The sequence below is a fragment of the Rhipicephalus microplus genome, chromosome X (assembly GCF_043290135.1).
Source record: "Rhipicephalus microplus isolate Deutch F79 chromosome X, USDA_Rmic, whole genome shotgun sequence".
NCBI classification, from domain to species: domain Eukaryota; kingdom Metazoa; phylum Arthropoda; class Arachnida; order Ixodida; family Ixodidae; genus Rhipicephalus; species Rhipicephalus microplus.
The window spans coordinates 444236741-444250595 of record NC_134710.1 but is presented as its reverse complement, the minus strand read 5'-3'; the positions used below and the strand labels follow the sequence as shown (position 1 = coordinate 444250595).

General features: G+C 45.9%; 1 protein-coding gene across 1 annotated transcript in view; it reads right to left on the bottom strand.

Annotated features, from left to right (window-relative positions):
• LOC119184011 (splicing factor C9orf78) overlaps positions 1-13855 on the bottom strand; it is a 100860-nt gene that overhangs the window by 76979 nt on the left and 10026 nt on the right. The window contains exon 3 of the mRNA XM_037433842.2: positions 9580-9641. Coding sequence (XP_037289739.1) covers positions 9580-9641 — 62 coding nt within the window. The remainder of the gene's footprint in view (positions 1-9579; positions 9642-13855) is intronic.

The window sequence follows — 13855 nt, the reverse complement described above, 5'->3', positions numbered from 1 at the left end:
CGCTTTGTGACGACGTTCAATTTTCGGTAGTCAACGCAGAAGCGCAAGGTCTGGTCCTTTTTCTTTACCAGTACTACAGGTGAGGCCCATGGGCTGGCCGACGGTTGAATTACGTCGTCCCTGAGCATTTCTTCAACTTGGCCTCTGATGACTTCTCTCTCTTTTGGTGACACTCGGTACGGGTGCTGGCAAATAGGTCTAACAGATTGATCGACTATGATGCGGTGTTTGATGATAGATGTTCTTTGCACTTTCGATGACGTGGAAAAACATGAGGCGTACTCCCGTATAAGGCTCTCGATTTTTTGTTTCTGGTTCGGTGATAGGGCTGCTTCGATGTGGATAGATGCGAGTATGGAATCTATACCGTCAGGGTGCAGTGGTGCAGTCTCGGAAGAATTCAAATCCGTAATCGGAACGTAATCATGCCAGTGACCGACCACAGTTCCCTTCGCAAGGTGCTGCACCTCATTTCGGAAATTTGTCAGGAAGACACTCGTACACCCATCACGCAGTCGTACAATACCTCTTGCTACACAGATCCCTTTCTCGAGTAATAACCCAGTATTGATTTCTGCCATTCCTTCATAGTCGTTGTACACATTGCTTTTTACGGTGACAACGATGATGGATCTTGCAGGTACTGTTACATCATCACCTGCAATCTGGAGCGCATCGAATCGTTTTTCACTCTCGAAAGTCGCGATGGCGTGTTTCGTCGAGAACGAGACGCACGTTTCCTGCAAGTTTATCACTGCGCCATTGGCCTGCAAAAAGTCCATTCCGATAATTACATCTCTTGAACACTTCGACAGGACAATGAAGCTGGCGACGTAGGTGAAGCCGCGTATCCCAACTCTAGAGGTACACATGCCTGCCGGATCGATAAGGTGTCCCCCGGCGGTTCGCACTTGTGGTCCTATCCAAGGGGTCAGCACTTTTTTCAGCGTTCTGGCAAGTCCCCTGCTCATGACGGAATAGTCTGCGCCTGTGTCTACTAAAGCATTCGTTTCGTAGCCGTCTATAATTACCGACAAATCAGAAGCGACGTTACCATTTCCGCACGTAGTCTCGTGTCCGTCATCACATTTCCACCTGGGGAGGCAGCGGCCTGGGGAGGCAGCGGCCTTACCTCCCCAGGTCGCCGATTCTAGTTTTCCCGAAGCGGACTTTGGGGAAGTCGCCTCGGAGAGTTTGAAGATGGGCGCGGACTTGGTGACCGATACCTCAGTGGCGCTGTCGACCGAGACTGATGCTGCTGCGAGGAGTGAGCCCCTTGACGCGTTGACAAGTACTCCTCGATTTCGAAAGGTCGCTCCCCATTCCGTGGACAGGCAGCGTTTACGGGAAAACCCCGAAGTCCAGCTCGGCGATATGCACACATCCAGTAAAGATGGCCAGCTTCGCCGCAGTGATAACAAAGCGGAATTCGATCAGGAGTGCGCCATATATCAGCTTTTCGGATCCTAGTCTCGGCTGGAGACGGCGTAAATCGAGGTTTCGGCAGATGCGTGCTTGCTGCGGCGAAATAAGGTCCAGGGAAATAAGGCTGGGCTTGTGGCTGCTGCTCACGGACTGCCTGTCTCACCTCTTCCCGAACAACTTCCCCTAAAGACGAGACCGTAGAGGGTTTGCCGTTTAGCTTCTGGAGCTCTTCTCGAACCACCGATCGAATGAGCTCTCGTAATACGTCGATGCCATTCCCGAAGACTGCTGACACCGCGTCTACGGATGCGACGTTAACATCTCGATTGTAGTGCCTCGCTCGCTGTTGCAGAGTCTTTTCAACCGCTGTCGCCTCGGTGCGAAATTCAGCGACGTTCCGCGGGGGACATCGGAGCAAACCGGCAAAAATCTCCTGCTTCACCCCACGCATCAGGTGCCGAAGTTTCTTGTCCTCGCTCATATTTTGATCAGACTGGCGGAATAACCGGCACATGTCTTCCACATACATTGCGACGCTTTCATTGTTGCGCTGGTTTCTTGCCTGCAAGGCGGCTTCAGCTCTTTCCTTGCGGTCTGTACTCGGGTATGTGGCCAGTAGCTCCCGTCGGAAATCATCCCACGATCGAATGGTACCTTCATGGTTTTCAAACCACGTTCGTGCGCTGTCCTGCAATGCGAAATAAACTCGGCGGAGCTTCCGTTCTTCGGGAAATCCGTTGCAGTTGGCGACGCGCTCAAAACCCTCCAGCCAATCCTCGGCGTCTTCATGAGGATCGCCATGAAAAGGGTCCGGCGTCCGTGGCTCATCGACAACGATGTGCGTGGCAGCGACTGGAGACGAAACGGCGTGTGCGGCAGCGGTTGGAGACGACATTTCGGTACTCTCACCGGAGACAGCTGGAGGCACTCTGGCCTCTAGTGGCAGGGGAAATTTCGGCGGCTCACCACGTAGACGACGGCTGGAGCGCTGATGAACCGGCGTGAGCTCAGTTGGTTCGACTGCCCGTGGTTCCGGGCTGCTTCCTCGAAGTCCAACTGGGTTTGGGATCATTACCCCGCACCTCCACCAGAATTGTTACGTACAATCCAAATGGTGTACGAATAACTGTTTATTGGGGCGAACTTGTGCCCGAAAAGTAGCGGCGTCTGTAACAGGCAATCAGCAAAAAGGGATCAATCTCCGAGAGAGAAAAACCCTCGAGTGGTGGTCCACTTCTTTTTCATCAAAATCCCGTGCTGAGGAAGCGCGCGCCGTCACGGCCTTTTCTTGTTTGATCATCGAGCCGCTGATCTCTTGGGGGGGGGGGGGGCGCACGAACTAGCGCGCGTAGTTTGAATACTGCGTTCGCCTTGCGTCAATATGATGATATCCCGTGATTGCCAAATTGAGGCTGCATTCTCGGATGCCCCATTTATTTGCACAAATGATACACTCACTGTAAGAGCGTTCGTCGCAAAGCTCACTGTCAGCAATTGGCCACATTTCGTGCAAAAGGCTGTTGGGCTACACATAATGGGGACTACATGCAATGTACGCTTACTATAAGTATTATGTACACATGATATAGCATGTGTAAACGATTCGGTGCTTTCTGTTTGCTCGATATCAATATTTTGACAGTAATAAACTTCCCTCGTTTCAATAGCACTCGCAGAAATGAACAGGAGGGCTTACAGGAAGTGTATACATTGAGTCCTGCCAGCTAAACATATAAAGAACATGCCCTGTAATCTCTTACATCATGCAAGTACCTCCATAAATCCTCGATCACAATGATGGCACACTTTTGAAATGAGACATTTCAAATGCAATGGGCAGCTGTGAAGACGAGATGATGTGGTCTTAATGTGAACCATCCAATAATGACAGTAAATGAAGTATAGACCTAATAAAGAAGTTGTTCACTAGTAAAAAAAGATGTTCCCTCTTAGAAGGCCCCTCACCAGGCCCCATAACAAATTCTAGTTAGACGCTGGTAGTTGTGTCTTGAAGCATTATATCACCATAGCTTTTTTCAATTAGTTCATTATCAGCTGAGAAATCAGCTGAGAAAACTAGTATTTCGAAGTGGCACGAAGCCTGATGAGAGGAGGCGAGATCAAAACCCCTTGCCACTTGCACCTCATAGCCTTCACAAGCCAAATATCTGCCCTATCCTCTCTGGCATCTGAGCAAATGGTCACGTGCACATGATGTACCCGAGCAAGCCCAACCCCTGAGGACACGAGCGGCATTTTTTTTTTTGTTGACCAGCGTTATTTTGTGGTATACTGCCTGTTTTTGCGGGATGAATGCCTCGGTATGCACTCATTTGGAAACGCTAGCTTAGACAAGGTAGAATAGATGAGCATATTGAGTGCTCGAACGCGCAGAACCATTCATTTCGTTTCCTGGGCTCGCGTCTGCTCGATGTGCTATCTGCGAGGACACAAATGCATGCGAAACGCAGACATATGAACTCTCCATATCGTTGCAAAATTGAAAAGCCAAGCACATTCCCCTTTTACTTCTCATTATTTATCTCAAGTTTTATTAATTTATTCAAGCAACAAATTACATAAACTACAGTCGACTCTTGTGAATGCAAACTCGAAGGGACCTCTGAATTTCGTTTGAATTATCAGAAGCTCTCAGATAGATGACTCTGGGTAAGGTGACACCACACATTATGATTAGGCATTGATTTTATCACATTTAAAAATTTTTTAAGTGTTTTTAAACCCTAACTGCATGCAATGAACAGAAAACAGAAAAGTAACGTTCACAAGTTTCCTGTTTACCATATTTACTGCTGTCCATATTTACTGCTGCTTAGACCTTTTAAAGAAATCGTGAATTGCCAACTGCTTCTTTGCTATAGGTATGTGCCTTCAACACAAAGCTCTCAATACCAGTTCAGAAGCATCACGGTTTACCATGAGTGTGCTTCATTTCAAACATTCGTTTACTAGCAAAGCCTTTTTCCTTAAAAGTCTCAGGTGCTTATTTTTCATTTTTATACTGTTAGGATTATATAAGCATGCAAATTTTTAAACAGTAATGGGAAAACAGTAGATATTTTCTGGTACGAAACTGCAAAAAGTATGAAATAACCAAATGATTGAATTTGAATTAAGAGGCTTTTAAGTACATTGAAAGAATACGGCCAACCAAAAAATTGAAATTTGTTTAAATGAACAAAATGTATGAATTATCAGAGTGAATTGTCGCGAGTCTACTGTACATGTCATGTGAAATAATTTTCACCCTGTTGCATGCTACTGTTGGCAACGTCAGAGCACAGTCGTCTACATTGAGGACCAATGTCACAGCACTGCTGTCTATGCAGGGCAATTCCTATGTCTGGGCCCTGTCCTCATTCTCTAAGAGCGCGGCCGTGAAAGGAAGGGCAAGCAGCGTTCATCTTGAAATCTGACCCATTACCGCCGCGCGTAGCATTGAAAATTTTGGCAGACGTGATTACCAACACCCAATGCATGCATTGCGCTCATCAGCTCAAAATTGTCAAACCTGGTGAGGGGTCCTTCAGAGGGCCAGTAAACAACCCCAAAGTTCTAAAATTGTAACGAAAAGAAACATGTGCACTTTTGCTATGTGAACACACTGCAGCAAGAATTTTGTTAATTCGTGCTATAATAGGAAGTTACAGGGAATAGAACATTCGTTTCAGCTGGTTTAAAATTTAGAAAAATATTCAGTAAATGTGATCACCACGGTCTACTGCACGAATTGGAGAGATTGTTTGGGGAGCATAAAAATAGAAAAAGTCAGGGTCTGTTTACCGACCCTTTAGGGTCACACAGATCAAATTTGCACAACAACCGAGATTTTCCCCATTGTGGAAATCGGGTGTTAGACTTGGGTAAATACGACAGCATGACAACCATGTCGTGCCCATGTTAGTGGCATGACAAAATTGCAATGCACAGTGCTGCCGTTCACTAGTAGCTTTGCTCACAAGTGGCAAGATTTCTCTGCCTAGCAAATAATCCAAGACTTGCTTATTGTAGCAGCAGCACCACAATTAGGCCAACCTGCAAAACAGGGGTGGTTGCTATGGCTATGCTCTGACCCCTTAGTAAGCATGGCGGTCAGTGCACACCAAACACGAAACACAAGCAACAACAAAACACAATTTGTATGGGTATAGCGCACCGCAACGAGGACACAGAAGAGACACACACACACACAGCGTTATGTGTGTGTGTCTCTCTTCTGTGTCCTTGTCGTGGTGTGCTATACCCACATTATTGATGAACCCTAACCAACTAGCCCGGAAACATGCTTTGGCAAAGTACACAACACAAGTATTTGTGTCGTTTACTTTCTTTTCCTGTCTGATGTGCACCGAGCGCCATGAGTGTGTTTGAACTAGCACAATTAGTTACACGTCTTCATAAGCCTCAGCCCATGCATATAACCGAGTGCACACTACCAGTGCTAGGCCTTTTTCTAGTTTATATTGAAACAGTAACTCACAGAAGAAGAATATGAACCACTGATGCTCGCAAGTCCTTGTTTTTGTCCCTCCTTTACTCTATCTTTGCTAAACTTTGCAGACGGAACACACTATGAAGTGTCTAGCATTAGTATGTCCAGTTTTTGGGTAGACAATGATTAGCTTCGCTAAAGTTACATCCAGGCAGAACAGAATGCTCCAGATAAATTCCATGAAATTGAAACAAAATGTCTAGTATTCCATCTGTTTCCACCAAACATACCGCCTTGCCTGTGATATAAGGTTTCTCACGAAGCGTCAATGCCCCTTTAGGTTGTGGAGGTGCCGACACCCCTCCCCCCCCTGTAAAGTTGACTGCGCCGCGTGGCGCACGTTCTCGCCCCAAGGCTTTATTTCAGTGGTGACCACCGCCGGGCGATAGATGGCGTTGTGTTCGCTTTGAGTACCACTGTTGGTAGAGTGGTAGCACCGGCGGTGGCCCCTGGCGGAAGGCAGGCCTAGGTGGTGGGCGAGGGTTGAGCGAGTCTCTTCTGCGCGTGGCGGCTGCCGCGAACGGTTGTCTGTAGCGTGGGTCCCCGGTGCTCGGCACCGCGGGCTTTGCACCGGGGTCCCGCGTGGAAAGTCAGGCGTTGGCGACGCCGCCTTGGGTATGTGTTATTGTGTTGTGTGTGTTAGTGTGTGTTTATCATGTTATTGTGTGTTTAGTGTGTCACTGCGTTATGTTGTTTGTATGGTAGCGTGTTAATTGAAATTGGTGTATGATTCGGCGGACGATATCGTCGTCTAAATTAGATAATAAATGTATGTATGTTGTGTGCTTTGTATCGAACGCGTCTGCTGTGTCCGTTCACTCCAAGAGCGTGGCGTGGCGATGCGCTTGCTCGCCACGTTGAGACCCCACACTGGCTTCCCAACGTGGAGCTCTTGGAGTATCGGACGACAGTTTTTGCGGTTCAATACAGGGATTTTGTTAGAGCCGGAGTAGAGTAGGCCTAGGGGGGACTTCTTTGCTAGCTTTGGTGGTGTGCTTTGTCGAGAAGCGAGGAGATTGGTTTTGTAACGTGTTTGAATTTGTCGGCAGGTTGACTTTCTATTTATTTTTTTGCTCGCAAGTGTTGTTATTTTTTGTTGTTGTTAGTTTTTAAAAACGTTGTCGAATTAGGACGAGAGCCATGCGGTCCGCATCCTGGGGTGAGCAAGGCCTAGAGCACGTGGTTTGTAGGCCAGGCCCGAAGCGAGTGAGTACGGAAGCCTCGTGGGTGGTCCGATTTTCTGTAAATAGCTTCTTCTATATCTTTGGGCTCAGGGAGCGGGGCGTCGTTGCTGTCTGGTATTGCGGCTCGACGCCGAGGCGTCGTGACACCGCCCGGGGCGGTGGACGCCAATCGCTCGGTAAGCTGCTGTGTGCGGCGAGCGATAGGGCCACCTCACAGAGTGGACGTCTCCTCGCGGCTGCCTCTTCTGCGCCTAGGCTGGGTGCTGGGTGGATGCCGGTTGTTGCCGAGCGACTTATTAGGCCTAAGGCTCTACGCAGCCGCCTGTCGCACGTGGCATAACTAGGTAGATCGCGGCGTTGAGGTGTTGCGCTCTGCTTCCCTCACTTTTTTTCTTGTGAGCATGAGTTAGGAAAAGTGACTTGTTTTATTTTGATGGGCGTCTCGGCCGCCACCGATGTATTAGCTAGCAGTACTGACACACGTACCACGTGGACGAAAAGCTCGAAGCTCCCTTCCCGAGGACCTGCTCGATTGTTTTCTTCCAAGTTTTTTTTGTTGTTGTTATTGATGTATTCGGCGGGAGGGATGTCATCCCCGGCCGGCTGTCCTGCACATCGTCAGCGTCGCTGGCCACGAATGCGGTCGTGAGGTCGGGCGATGGAGATGCCTGGGACCTGCGCAACTGCCTGCAGTCCGGCGCCCTCGCGAGTGCTGGTCGCAACTGGAAGACGTGTCGGCGCTAGCGACGGATCGTCGCGCCGACGGCAACGTTGCTGTTGCGGGGCTGGTACTGAGGTGAAGTCTAGCCTGGACAGTGCAGCAGTGTCGACCAGCGGTGGTGTCGTGGTGCAAGGACATTATGGTCGTGCGATATCATTTTTTTTTGGTTAAAGCTTGTGTAGCTAATTTTTGATTTCCGGATATGGTTTGATTTAAGGTTGGGGGAATGTGGGGGTGCTGACACCCCTCCCCTCCTGTAAAGTTGTCTGCGCCGCGTGGCGCACGTGTCTCGCCCCAAGGCTTTATTTCGGTGGTGACCAACGCCGGGCGATAGATGGCGTTTTGTTCGCTTTGAGTACCACTGTTGGTAGAGTGGTAGCGCCGGCGGTGGCCCCTGGCGGAAGGCAGGGCTTGGTGGTGGGCGAGGGTTGAGCGAGTCTCGTCTGCGCATGGCGGCTGCCGCGAACGGTTGTCTGTAGCGCGGGTCCCCGGTGCTCGGCACCGCGGGCTTCGCGCCGGGGTCCCGCGTGGAAAGTCAGGCGTTGGCGACGCCGCCTTGGGTATGTGTTATTGTGTTGTGTGTGTTAGTGTGTGTTTATCATGTTATTGTGTGTTTAGTGTGTCACTGCGTTATGTTGTTTGTATGGTAGCGTGTTAATTGAAATTGGTGTATCATTCGGCGGACGATATCGTCGTCTAAATTAGATAATAAATGTATGTATGTTGTGTGCTTTGTACCGACCGCGTCTGCTGTGTCCGTTCACTCCAAAAGCGTGGCGTGGCGATGCGCTCGCCACGTCGAGACCCCACAAGGTGTCCCGGGGTGCCGCATACGAATTGGGCCAGCGATAGTGATAGTCGGGTGGTCGTGGACTTGGCTCTTGCATTATTTTTTTTTACAAAGGTTAACGTCTTGGAAAACATTATCATGATATATAGGTAAGTCCTGTAGATAGGTGATAAAAGCTGGCAGCCACTGATAGATACAATGCATACAAGACTGAAATTTGCATTTCGGATCAAGGTAATATGACAGTCCCTTCCAAAACTAAGACCTCTTAGAAGCCATATGCTATAGCTACACAATCATCAAGACAAGAGAATCAGTTGCTACGGCTAACATTCCTTTCAGACACAACTGAAATGCGAGCCTAGCATTGTGTCCAGACGGCACAATCAGCAGTGGTCAAGTGCTGCCAAGACAGCCAAGAAAGAACGAAATTGCTATGGTTACAATCTTGTAAGGGCCCATCTTGCGCTATTAATGCCTTTAGACAACATGAGAGCGCTTAATGTTGAGCAGCCAGCTGGCTTAAACCAGTTGCTTTGAACAATGTTCCACATTTGGTGCCATGCTGAACAGTGTTCCACATTTGCTGAAGTGGCACAGGCTAACGCTTCTAGAATTACAATCACAAAAATACCCAATTGAGTGACAGAAACGCAGCAACTGTTCCCTTTCTTTCTTCCATTTCTGTGTTGTATAGGTAACCCAGCTCAAACAATGGCACATGTCAGAATCAGTTAAGCCCCTGCTGATGCTGGAAAAAAAGACATTTTGGAAACATTATATTATAAACCAGTTTCTCAGTTATGGGTGAGCCTGTGAGCCTTCCAAGTGACAAGATTAAACATACATATTTAACACCAATAAAGCATTAAAAGTGCAAGAAAATCTTAGCATTGGTTATTGTATGAAAAAAACACTTGGCCTGCACAATGAAAATGAAGCTTACCTTTTCCCTTTGAGAGCTTTCATGTCAATCATGCCTCCAGTTTTCATCTTGAATGGGTCATCCTGCAAAATCATAAGAGTTATATTTAACTGCTACCGCTAACTGTCATGCAAACCTTGAACCAAACAAGAACATGCTTGAAGGGACACGATGAAGAAAAGCAATTTTGCTCCCATTTACTCTTTCACATTACTTAAAGCAATAAAAAGAAAAGCAGCTGGCAACATCACCATAAAGTTCCCATGGCAGGCAACTCGCTATGTCACAAATTTAGACGGCATCTACTGCAGCCTCCATAGTTAATAGTAATAACCACCACATTAATATTGTAACAATGCAATGAATTTATTTACAAGAGGGTGCTTTGTCCAGCACAAGGGACAGGCCAGTCAGCCCCACAGCCGCCCTCTCCTTGCACTCTCTTCTCCCTCCTCGTCTTTGTGGCACCAGCGAATTCCGGCAGTGCGTCAATATTTTTTAGGAAAGTGACATATAACGCCATTACAGATGATAACCCTGAACATGCTGCAGATGCCTTAAGTATCTACTTCTTTGAGATGTTCCGTCAAGAATACAGCAGTGCACTCTGTAATCTACAGTGTAGTAATGTGCCCTGATGACATGTCTACAGCAATCAAAAGTTTCAAAGAGACCAGCCCTGGTACTGATAAAACCTCAGCATTCCCATTAAAACTTGTAGTTGACGTCATTTGTGAACCACTTTCTATAACTATATAAACCTTGCGATTAAGAATGGCATTTTCCATACTTCTTTGAAGATAGCTGCACTCCTTCCAGCATGTAACAATGGTGATAAGCTATTTGTTTCCAACTAGTGTCTCATCTGAATTCTTTCTCTCCTTACTAGAGTCAGTGAAAAATTATTTGTAGTTTGGCTTAACAAATACGACAACAAACTTAATATATTGAAGTCTTGCAAATGTGGCTTTCGCGCCAAAAGCTCCACTAACATTTCCTAAAAACTTTCAGCTACGTGTACTTCGAATTTTGGCCGTCCTTTCAATATAACTCAACTTGTTTCATCTTCCGAGTTATTTAATAGCTATAATAGCCCAATTTTGATTCACTGTTCAAGTTCCCCTCAAATGCAGCTGATGTCACTTTAGTGAGCCAACGAAAAGCCTCTTTCGCCGACAAAACATGGCAATTCGGCTATCTTTGCTGAGTCGTAGTTGACCAAGAAGCATCATACCGTCTCGATTGCGGCGTCGTAAAGCTGTTACGAAGGCTGTTTCCACATGGATAAGTTGTGCAGCACTTGTCTGACAAAGCAAACTGTAGGCATAGGGAGGACTGGGCCGCATAAACCATGCTGTCAAACACAATCTAACGCAACCAGCAAGAAAAATGCTGGGACGCTGCACTTAACGGGAGAAGGAACACACGACGGAGCCCGGATGTACTTGAAAGTGGAACCAAGCAGGTCACTCGCTGTACTTCCACAGTAGTATACACAGCTCAGAGCACAAATATTACTGTTGTTTTTTTCTTTCCTTTCCTAAGTTCTTTATTATTCTAGAGCAAAATAAAGCTAATGCTCTGTTTATAAGTTTTCTGATTGATTGATTGATTGATATGTGGTGTTTAACGTCTTACAACCACCATACGATTATGAGAGACGCCGTAATTGATTGATTGATATGTGGGGTTTAATGTCCCAAAACCACCATATGATTATGAGAGACGCCGTAGTGGAGGGCTCCGGAAATTTCGACCACCTGGGGTTCTTTAACGTGCACCCAAATCTGAGCACACGGGCCTACAACATTTCCGCCTCCATCGGAAATGCAGCCGCCGCAGCCGGGATTCGAACCCGCGACCTGCGGGTCAGTAGCCGAGTACCTTAGCCACTAGACCACCGCGGCGGGGCAGAGACGCCGTAATGGAGGGCTCCGGAAATTTCAACCTCCTGGGGTTCTTTAACGTGCGCCCAAATCTGAGCACACGGGCCTACACCATTTTTGCTTCCATAGGAAATGCAGGCGCCGCAGTCGGGACTCAATCCCGCGACCTGCGGGTCAGCAGCCGAGTACCTCAGCCACTAGACCTCCGCGGCGGGGCTTAAAACTTCTCTTACCATGACGTTTCACTGACGTGACATATTAGTGCCTATAGCAGCCGATAGGATCGCATGGTCATTTAGGAGCCAGAGAAAACTATAAACTACATGCTGCGCTGAAATATTTTAGAATCGGCACGCCTAATCCCTATTGAATCAGAGAACATTACAACTGGGCAGCTCTGTTTTCATTTCCCGACTCCTTTAACAGAAAGCACACAGTATACACAGTAGGCTCATTCTCTTCTACTAAAATACTTTATCAAGACTGATTACTGAGTTTGTGACTTTATTACTTTACGTTTCCTGACATTATTGCACGGCTTACTGAATTTTACATGTCGACGATACTATCACTTTCTTTGATTATCAAGACTTTATTAAGATTGTCACTAATAAATTAAATGCTGTACATTGCAGCGAAACTACACGGTGCCACAAAAATCATTTACTTATTAATCCAAATAAATCTAAATTTACTATTTTTAAATCAACTCAATGCAAGTTGACCTTTGAATTATTTGACCTTTGAATTTGAAATGAATTATTTCATTTTTAATTAGTGAAGCTAAGCTCTTACTTCAAGGAAGATTTCAAAGTGACAAAATTGAAAGTGTCCCTTTGTTGTCATTCTGTTCTCACACTATAACTATCGTCATGTCATACCAACTAGCCCAAACCGCCACACTTCGAAGAATTGAAGCTCTTTATGCAAGCAAACTCATCAAAGCTTTGAGATACTATGGAGAAAGCAGTATCTGGTAAACATTGTGGCACAGTGAAATGAAACAAAGTCAACGGCGAAACTGAAGCACCAATGAGCACCAGATGACCAGAACGATGCCTTGGTTCAAGACAACAGAAGTGTTGTTCAAGACAACCAATTACAGAGGTATAGTTATTTCAGGTTAGTTAACATATGTGTGCCATGTATGCCTGCAATTAGAAGTGCAGCTTGCACACCCTCAGAACAAGGTCAGTTGATGACTCATATTTCTACTTTACTTTTTATTTACAGAAATACTGCAGGCCACAAGGCCCATGCAGGAGTGGGAATACAAAAGCATCGAAACATTGCACAAAAAAAGGTGGATAAGAAGCAATAATACTAACAGAATCTGGAAGAAATTAAAGAAATATAGGTGGCAAAAAGACAGTAAACACAAATGGGTGAGAAAACAGTAACAGTCAAAGAAATTATGAAGTGAATGAAATAGAACCAATTTTAATTACACTGCAAAAAGAGACTGCTTACAATGTAACCTAAGAAAAGGCACTCAACTGTGCAAATGACAGTTGACAGGAGGCAGATGATTTCAATCCATAATTGTTCGGAGAAAGAATGAGAATTTAAATAGATTAATTCTGGCAAAATAAGGAGTTATAGAAAGTATATGATTACAACATCGCCTACTCATTCTCCACGTTTAAGAAAAATATGGCAGTCACGTTCTTTCGTGTTTCGGCTTCGCCAATGAATTTGGCTGAATTCCATTACTTCACAATTAGTACTAAAGCCATTTTTCCAAAGCTGCAGAATCTGAAAGCGTCAGTGGATTTCCCCATGAAGGGTTTCAATTATCCCACTTCACATAACTGCTTGACACCACTTATTAAGAGTTGACTAATTTCAACTTCTTAAGTAGTATCTCAAATGATTTCGTTAGCCATGATAAAATGCCTGAGACTACAGATGAAGTAACATTGAAGGCATCAAACAATCACATTTCACTAATTTTTGAGAATTTGGAATGCAGTTCCTGAAACACCCAGTGTCAACTAAGTGGGCCCTGAATAAAGGCCTACTGCATACTAGCAGGATGAGGTACCTTCACTGGTTAGACTGCTTCCAATAAACTTAAAATTATCACATGCACAGAGCATAGCATCTTTTCAAGCACCTTTCACAGGTTTGTAGGGGTGGCTGACTTAGCGAAACAGCAATAAATAATTTAATCTATTACAGCATATGAGTAGATCCAAGCTGCTTCAGATCGTGACAAGGTAAAATAAGGTGAGACCATGCCTTCACAGTTTCAATCAACCTTGCTTTTTGAAAACAGGGCAAACACAGCTGAAAACAAGCTGATGACATTCAGTTTATTTTAGAAATGTGGACTTGAATAAATACTTACAATTAATTTATGTTCGGTATCTAGAGCATGTTTAGTTTATCAAGTCAATTGATACTGTACT